Source organism: Squalius cephalus (genome assembly GCF_949319135.1).
Source record: "Squalius cephalus genome assembly, chromosome: 2".
Classification (NCBI taxonomy): Eukaryota; Metazoa; Chordata; class Actinopteri; order Cypriniformes; family Leuciscidae; genus Squalius; species Squalius cephalus.
The window spans coordinates 20,528,491-20,537,489 of NC_137123.1; the positions used below are offsets into that span (position 1 = coordinate 20,528,491).

Here is an 8,999-nt window from a genome sequence, read left to right on the forward strand (position 1 = left end):
TAAAATTATAATTGACTTAATAAATATGACTTGGCTTGTAATAGCTTTGTCATAATTATGATTTACAAAATATGATTTCTTTTTTTCTCATGTGGCGGAAATGGGCTTCCAAACTGTTTCAAACCCAAATGATATTCTTTCTTCCATCGACCCCAGAAGGAAATGTTACGTTCACAGTCACGCTGATCTTTTCTATACAATGGAATTTGATGGCGACCAAGGGTCGTCAAGCTACAAAAATGAGAAAAAAGGTATCATAACAATAATCCATATGACTTGTGCAATATTTAAAGTCTTCTGAAGTCGTACAGTTGACATTTTTAAGTTGTTAACCACTAATAATTCCTTCCATAGATCTCAAGTATTGTGTTCAATCTGAATATGCACATATTCAAATGTCTCACTTTTAAGGTGTTTTTGTAATTTTTGAAGCTTGAAAGATCCTCAACTCAATCCACTTTCATTGTATGGACACGATTCAGCATATCACAAAAATATATTATTTTATGAAGGTGATTAAATGAAAACATAATTTTAGTTTTTGGGTGAACTATCCCTTAAACTTTTGTTGTTCTTTTGAACTGGTTTTTAATTGCCAACTATTAGGAAAAATATGATATTATACAGTATGAAGGTGCTCCATTACTCGTGTATTAAAAACAATCATATGTTTAAATAATGTATGCTTGGCAAAGGGAAATTGAATTGAATTCCATCTGCTGAGCTCTTGTTCAGGTCAGTTCTTTATCACAGCAGGGACAATAGATATATTTTTTATTTTCCTTTTTCCCCTTTTTATACTTTTAATTTACAGTTTCTGAAAGACTTTTTCTTAACCATGCAGGAATTTCTTGTATGTTCTTTTAATTGTGAGGGAAACTCTCTTACATCTACAGTTTTTTTTTTTATTTAACTTTTTTATGATTATGAATGATATGTGGGAATATACTGTCATGTATCTAGTATTAACTAATTATTTGCAATTGCAATAATATATTTTTTGATTTGTGTTTGGGATCTTGTGAAACACTTTCAGCAGCACTTAAAGAGATTGATGTCATTTAGCACTACGACCTTTTTCAAAAGTTCATAAGCTTTATTTGAATATGTTTTATGTACATCCTTGCATATTTATCCGTTGCTGTTAGCAGTCACGTTGCTTCAAGGATTTCCTCAGCATGTGAAGAAACACCTTTCTCGGTGACTCGTACTTGAGACGAATATGAGATGAAAGGGAAAAAGGAGAAATAACAAATGTGAACTGTTAGTAGCCATGAGTCAATCAACAGCCACCGAACACATGAAACATAGCTTTTGTTTTGTTTTGGTTCTGTTTTGTCTTGTTTTGTTTTGGGTTATGTTTGGTTCTGTTTTATTTGGGGGAGGGGGTTGTTTTTTTGTTTTTTGTTCTGTTTTGTCTTGTTTTGTTTGGTTCTGTTTTGTCTTTTTTATTGGTTTTGTTTAGTTCTGGTTTGTCTTGTTTTGTTATGGGTTTTGTTTGTTTCTGTTTCATTTTGGGATTTTTTTTTGTTTTGATTTTGTTTGGTTCTGTTTTGTTTTTGTTTGTTTTTTGCTCTGTTTTGTTTGGTTCTGTTTTGTTTTTGTTTGGTTTTTGCACTGTTTTGTTTGGTTCTGTTTTGTTTTTGTTTGTTTTTTGCTCTGTTTTGTTTGGTTCTGTTTTGTTTGTTCTATTTTGTCTTTTTTATTGGTTTTGTTTAGTTCTGGTTTGTCTTGTTTTGTTATGGGTTTTGTTTGTTTTTGTTTCATTTTGGGTTTTTTTTGTTCTGTTTTGTTCTGGTTTTGTTTGGTTCTGTTTTGTTTTTGTTCTGTCTTGTTTTGTTATGGGTTTTGTTTGGTTCTGTTTTGTTTTTGTTCTGTCTTGTTTTGTTATGGGTTTTGTTTGGTTCTGTTCTGTTTTGTTTTTGTTTGTTTTTTGCTCTGTTTTGTTTGGTTCTGTTTTGTTTTCTGTTTTGTCTTGTTTGGTATGATTCTGTTCTGTTTTTTCTTTTTCTGTTCTGTTTTGTTTTTGTTTCTGTTTTTGTTTTTGTTTTTGTTTTTCTTCTCCCGTGCCAGTATTCTGAACGTCTCTTCTTGTTCATACTGATGTCCGTTCTGTCGCTTGTGTGTTCTGGTTCAGAGAAGTCACCTGATACTGTACTGTATTGAATAAAGTGTAGGTTACCCTCACTGCATCACACTGCTTCTTTTCTCTTTATTGCTAAATATCTTTTTTTCTTTACTAAACACCTTATCCCACTCAGGATAGGGTGATATCTGAACGATAGGGACACCAAATGACAGCATGTCAGTATTAGTGAAAGCTTTCACTCTCGTGTTGTTCCAATGACTTAATTTCTTCTGCAGAACTCGAAAGATATTTTGAAGAACATTGGTAACCAAACCGTTTTGGTAACCATTGACTCCCACTTGTGTCCACACACTGCAAAGACACATTTATATGCAAATACCATATAAAAGTGAATTTATCATCCGATGACCCCTTTAAAATAAAGTGATTTCATTACTAATTCTTGATAATGTACTAATTATTGAATCATGTTTTCTTAAACTATCTGATATATTGCTATATGGCATATTTTATCTTATGTATTCAGACTTTTAATTGCAGCCAACTTTAACAGTTAAAGTAACATAATAATATATTCATCTGTCAGCTCATTCTTTTGTTTGTTACTTTATAACAACTTGTCAGTTATGTTTACCAAATGATGAAAATAGTACAAATGTTGCATGACTGCCTCAGACTGTAAGACCTTGGCAGTGTAAATTATGCTGATAAACATGAATTACACCAGACTTTGAAGTCTTAGGTCACCATCAAATAATGATGCCTTTGTGATTTTTCACAAATAATGAAAGCTCTCACTCTGCTGCTGCACAAATGTAACACATCGTTAGTATTTTTTTTTAAAAAGTAACATTGTAAAAAAGAATGTTCCACAGTGTTCAAATCATGCATGCCACAGCATAAAGCAATAATTTTACTAATATATTGAAAAGAAAATACACATTTTAAGGCAAAACAATGGCTAATGTATTTGATTACTTTAAATAAAATGTCATTCATGAATAAGAAATATTTCTTATATTAGGAAATGGGTTATGATTTCTTACTATATATGGGTTAATAAACATAATAAATTATATTGTTTTGAAAATGTAAAAAAGAAGAAAGTTTTGTGTGATGGGTAGGGTTAGTGTATGGAGACAGAATATACAGTTTGTACCGTATAAAAAAATATGGAGTGTCCCCACCAGACTGTGTGTGTGTTAATATACAGTATGTATATATATATATATATATATATATATATATATATATATATATATATATATATATATATATATATATATATATTACAGAGCAGTTTTTACTCGTTTAACGATCGCAGTAGCAAATATTACAATGACGCACTCTTCAGGATAGGAAAAACCTCCCACTTACTGTTTAAAAGTGTATCAGTCCGCTTGTGTCATCTACAGAGTGAGAAACGTCCCTCAGCAGTCGTCTAGCTGGTAAGACTGACATTTATCAGCTTATTTTCCCTATCAAATTTTAACCTAATTTTTATTCTGTAATTATCATTTACATTTTGTTGCCAGATATCCAGGTTGCAGTGAGAAATGAAGCAGTTTTGTGCTGTTTGCATCCTAATGATTCTTACTCATGGTAAGCCTGTTTGTTTATCCGGTCTAATTGTTGTCTTTCACACATTTAGGTGCATAAAAATACTTCTATCACAATGTAGGTTGTTCACATCTCAGCAGTCTTGGTGTTAACGCATTACAAGTAACGCGAGTTACGTATTCAGATTACTTTTTTCAAGTAACTAGTAAAGTAATCCATTACTTTTAAATTTACAACAAAATATCTGAGTTACTTTGTCAAACAAGTAACACAAGTTACTTTGTTTTCTAATTCATTGACTGGCAGCTCTCTTTGTTGAGAAAAATATAATATTTTTTTGTTGTTGTTTTTTGTTATTAAAATCAAGCCCAGCCAGAAAGTAACGCAACACATTACTTCCCATAAAGAGTAGGCTACCTATAATGCAATTAGTTACTTTTAAGCGAGTAACGCAATATTGTAAAGCACTTTTCTAAGTAACTTTCCTCAACACTGCATATCAGTGTCTTTCAGTGTCTTGCAACATGCAATGTTAAAAACAAAACAAAACAAAAAAAAAATTCGCATTGCCAGGAAATATTGATATATATATTTTTTTTTTTTTCTGTCCCAGATCTTGCTCGCTTTTCTTTCAGGGCAACGGCGTTGCGTTGTAACCTGTGTGTTTCCAAAGGGCTTGGGAATCGCTGCACTCCATCAGTGCAGACATGTGTGCCATCTATCACCAACTGTGGGTACATCAAACTCAAGCCTGGTTTACTGGGTGAGTTCAGCCATCATCACAAGTGAAAACAGATACAGAACCTGTTCAAATCCGTTGTTTTTTTTAAGTTAGTCACATCAAACGTTCTTTCCGCAGGTCCTCCCTTCATCCGTTCCTGTATCAGCATGGCGACCTGCTGGAACTATATGTATTCCGAAGCTGTGGAGGCTAAGTGCTGTAACACTGACCTCTGCAACTGAGCAAGCAAACACCTGATCATGTTCAGTCGAATTCTGCCTTTCTGTAACCTTAGCGGTATGATTGTATTAAATTGTACTAAATACTATAGCAACTAAAAGGCTAAAAAGTCAAATGTAACAAACAATTAATAACTGCCTAACAAAAAGAAATGATTAATAACTTTTTTGCAAGTAACAATACAATCAGTCAAGTTGTAATTTGTGTATCTTCCTATGCGAACAATTTGTACAGAGGACACAAAAAAATGAACAAACAACTGAACAGTATCACTTTGGAATAAAGTTGGTAGCAGATCATGAAAAATCTGGGTCATTTGAGGATTGGAAATTGATATCAGATCTTTAATGCTTTTCATTGACGGCGCAGCAGGTGTTGAACAGGGTTTAACTGGAGTCAAAAGTTTGTGTGATTGAGAAATATTGCACTGCAAATGCACAGACTCCACTTTGAGAAAAATCTTGTTAGGTTAGAATGTGGACTTTTTCTATTTCTGTAACTCGATAAAAAAAGAAAGGGATAGCTACTTTCTTATTTTTGTGTGTTAAGAACTGAGCGACTGGTACACTGTAAAATATGATCAATAAGTTATGAGAACATGTTTTTACATTGCTTTAACTCATCAAAATAAGTTATACAAGAGATTTAACTCATGGTTTAGGTTTTAAATCAGTTGAATGTATTTTAAGTTGAAATGACTTAAACAACCAAGTTGATTGTACTTAAAAATATAAGGCAGCAACTTTCTTTTTTTTACAGTGAATTACCAGTTTCATACAGTCTATGTGAATAACGTGTCAACCGATAATAACGTGTCCACTACTGCTATTGTTCAACCAGATTGTAATGACTGTTTCCGATGGCGCCATCTACTGGACACTAGCCAAAGGACAAGTGTCATCGCAAATGACCCTCAAAAATAAAAATTAATTAATTAAAAAAATAAATTAAAGGTTCTGCAAAATTTCCACAAAATAATTACATACTTATATGTTAGTTCATTAGGTTATTATTCATCAAATAGTTGTGGTAAGAACACTCATGTAAATGTGACATGTAATTTTAATTTTTTTAAAAAACTTAATTTAAACAGTTAAGGTTTATAGGTTAATGATTAACTTGAGTAGATCAGCTCTGGTTTGCTATATCAACAACTGATGAAAAATTGTTTGACTGACTGGATGGATGGATGGATGGATGGAGAGAATTTGAATTTAAATTAAATTGGAATTGAGGTATAGCAAACAGGATGCAGAAGAATACAAATGTATTGAAATGGAAATTCATTATTATTACTTTAATTATTATACCAAAAGCAAAGTTTGTCAATACAAACTTGTTTTTGTTAAAGTTTAAGAAAAGAAAAAAAGTTGAAAAACTTGAAGTTTGAATCGACCGACATAGACAGGCAAATTTGTCTCTTTCATTTCTGTAAGTGTAAAATTTGTAATATATATATATATAGTCTATACACACACACATACATACACATATATATATATATATATATATATATACCAACCCGAAAATGAGAAGAAAGTTGAGTTCGGACTCCGGATGTTGATGGTTGTTTTACATAAACGTTTGATTATGTATCATAGATATGCCAAAATACGACAATTTAAATACGTATTTTAAACGGACTCGAAGTAGGATAAATAATTGTATTCGAATTAAAATAAATAAGAAAATGATGTTGTATCAGTGCCAGTTAGGCCTATTATTAATCATGACGTTCAGAAATAAGACGACAAAACAAAAGGGAAACGGTTAAATTTAAGAAAGAATATTTTTTTATTTTAGACTAATAAATATTTGGTCTTTCAAGGCACTTCCAACATAAGGCCAATAAGTACTTCTTCTGACGGATAACATCCGTGTCAGATGATCTTAAAAGAGTTACACATCTAAAGCTGCTCTACAAGAGCACGTCAGAATACAACACAAAGAATAAAACATATACAGCAGCTTATACTTCCATCATCTCGTGTGGCTTTCGGGGACTGGCTTAAAATGGGACATTACTGATACTATAATTAGGCCTAATTAATAACCATGAGCAATAAGATGCGGTTCCTCTGAAAATATAATTACATGTTGTTCGTTCAGCACTTAGTTGCGCAATTAACAAGAACAATCATGTTAACGTGACCAAAAGCTGTTATTGTAACTTTCCCTGTGATTCTGCAAGTGTAAACTTTAATATTTGCGCAAAGTCTCTCAGAGTGGAAGAAGCCGTCAGGTAAAAAGTTTTTTTTTTTTTTTTTATGACAAATAATACATCCCATAGGACACGGGTCCGTTAAATAGTCCTGGCATCGGGACGGGCCGTGGGAAGGAGGCTGGAGGTCCGTACAGAGATGATGGAGATCCCAGAGGGAAGGGCAGCGCGAACGGGGACAGGAGCGGTTTGGAGGCGCATTTGAACTTTTCCAGCTCGGCCTCCTGGAGTCTCTTGGCCTTCGCCCTCCGGTTCTGGAACCAGATCTTGACCTGAGTCTCGGTGAGGTTGAGGGAGTTGGAGAACTCGGCCCGTTCGGCGATGGAGAGGTACTGTTTCTGCCTGAACTTGCGCTCGAGGGAGAGCAGCTGTGAGGTGCTGAAGGGTGTGCGCGGCTTCCGGTTCGTCTTGTGCTTGCGTAACGGGCACGGCGGCGGGCTCGGGAGACCTGCGGGACACCGGGAACAAACCGTTTCTTCTTTAGAAGCTGGGAAAAAAGGTCAGGTCTCCAAATGCCTTCATCGTGAACTTTGACTACCGTTCTTTCTTTCTTTTTGAATAGGCTACCACTTTCTTTTTAAAATTCACTGATATCTCATTTTCTGAGTGTTTGCAACTTTTCTAATGATCTTTTTTTCCCTTTTTCTTTTTTTACATTATTTTTATTTTGATGGCAAACAGACTGGCATTGAACGCCAATAGCCTCATTTCTTAACTGTTATTTCACAACAACAATTGTCATTTTTAAAATGATTAACTTTTACTAATTAATTAGGCTACTATTTATAATTACACATGTCTAAAATTTAATAGATAAATATTGTTAGTTGTTAGTAGGCTATTATTATCAATGTAGGGCCTATATCTATTGGTAGGCCTATAAGGAAAAACATGTTTAAAATGTCTAAATATGGGCTCATTTTTTAAATCTTCTTTTTTTAAAACATAATTCTTTCTTTCTTTCTTTCTTAGTTTTCATAAAACTACAAAACATCTGAATAATCCAAACTTTATCCTTCTTTCGCTGCCTTGCAGTTGCAAGCACTAGCCTATATTTACTGTAAAATAACCTACTTTTTTGTCATTTTTGTTTAACGTCTACAACAATACTATTAGCCTATTTAATATTTTCACAAAATAAATTATAAGGCTATTTATAATAAAAAAAAAATTATAGCCTAAATAGTTTATAAAAATATATGTATAGCTGTCAATAAGAAAGGTGAAGGTAAAAATAAATCAATTCTAATGATAATTTATGTATTATTAATTAAATAGCCTATCGAATTAATATCTAAATATGCATCAAAATGTTAGCTACTATATTTACACTGTTTTCAAAGATTTTTTTTTTTTACAATGAACAAACTCAGAAGGCTAATGACTGTAACTGTAAATGGTTGAAAGAATACTTACGAGGAGGAGATGTGAAAGACGAAGAGTTTGGCCAAGTGCTCTGTTCCTTATCGCTTAAATCTTCACTGTCCGAAACGCTTGACAAAGTGTCCACAGAAACTTTGGTTTTCTCTACAAAGTAAGTCCGTACTAAGTCCTGTCCCAATCCCAGTCTCTGGTGCTGGAGAGCCGGAGAACACGCGACCTGGCAGCTCGATTTGGCCATCAGGGATTCAACACTGAACGGGAGGTAAGTCTTCTTCACTTTATGTCCCGTGTCAGTGGTCATATCTTTCGGCTTTTGACTTTCCTCGCTGTCCGAGTCCGATTTTTCCTGAGCTGTCGCTTCAACTGGCCCCTTAGGAGAACTCATCGTAAACCATCCGCCGCAAGTTTGTTCATATACAGTCTCGTCTCAACAACTTCCAACAGTCTGTCTCGCGCTGCTTCAGTACACTTATAATAGCTCGCAAACTGCGGCCAGCCAATCAGCGTGTGCGCTCGACCAGCTGACTTACAAACGCCTCGATTTGATTGGTCAGAACGGTCCCCTGGGGCACGCTCGGACCAATCAAAATAAAACCCTCAGAAGTCATGTGGTCAAGTTGACACCAAGACATCAAGGGGATATTGAGAAAAATGAGTACTTAATCGCGGATGTCTTGCTGAGATGATGTATAGATGGCCTCGGGGCTCTTGACTCTTTGGAGCACAAAGTAGACCAATTTTAGCCCAATTAAACAGTGGGGAAGCTCTCAAAGTATCTGTATCCG

At 34.1% G+C, this 8,999-nt stretch overlaps 1 protein-coding gene and 2 long non-coding RNA genes across 3 annotated transcripts in view; 2 read left to right on the top strand and 1 right to left on the bottom strand.

Annotated features, from left to right (window-relative positions):
* The first annotated feature begins 3,527 nt into the window (after positions 1-3,527).
* On the top strand, positions 3,528-3,972 carry LOC307148755. Its single transcript, XR_013819484.1, has 3 exons — positions 3,528-3,537; positions 3,625-3,691; positions 3,771-3,972. It is a non-coding gene; the product is annotated as an uncharacterized lncRNA (long non-coding RNA).
* A 2,760-nt stretch (positions 3,973-6,732) lies between these two features.
* Positions 6,733-8,673, bottom strand: msx1b (muscle segment homeobox 1b). Its single transcript, XM_079860066.1, has 2 exons — positions 8,248-8,673; positions 6,733-7,279 (listed from the first exon to the last, which is right to left on the bottom strand). Exons 1-2 carry the CDS (start codon positions 8,597-8,599, stop codon positions 6,876-6,878), a joined length of 756 nt encoding a protein of 251 aa, XP_079716192.1. The 5' UTR covers positions 8,600-8,673; the 3' UTR covers positions 6,733-6,875.
* Positions 8,674-8,891: 218 nt separating this feature from the next.
* Positions 8,892-8,999, top strand: part of LOC307154584 — a 19,433-nt gene continuing 19,325 nt past the window's right edge. Inside the window, exon 1 of the long non-coding RNA XR_013820391.1 lies at positions 8,892-8,999. This exon is cut by the window's right edge and continues 72 nt beyond it. This is a non-coding gene — a long non-coding RNA (uncharacterized lncRNA).

Bases quoted from the DNA above. Each gene is read 5' to 3' on its own strand.
- msx1b (XM_079860066.1), bottom strand. From the start codon at position 8,599: ATGAGTTCTCCTAAGGGGCCAGTTGAAGCGACAGCTCAGGAAAAATCG. The intron at 7,280-8,247 runs GTAAGTATTCTT...GGTGTCCCGCAG, and splicing joins GTCTTTCACATCTCCTCCTC to GTCTCCCGAGCCCGCCGCCG.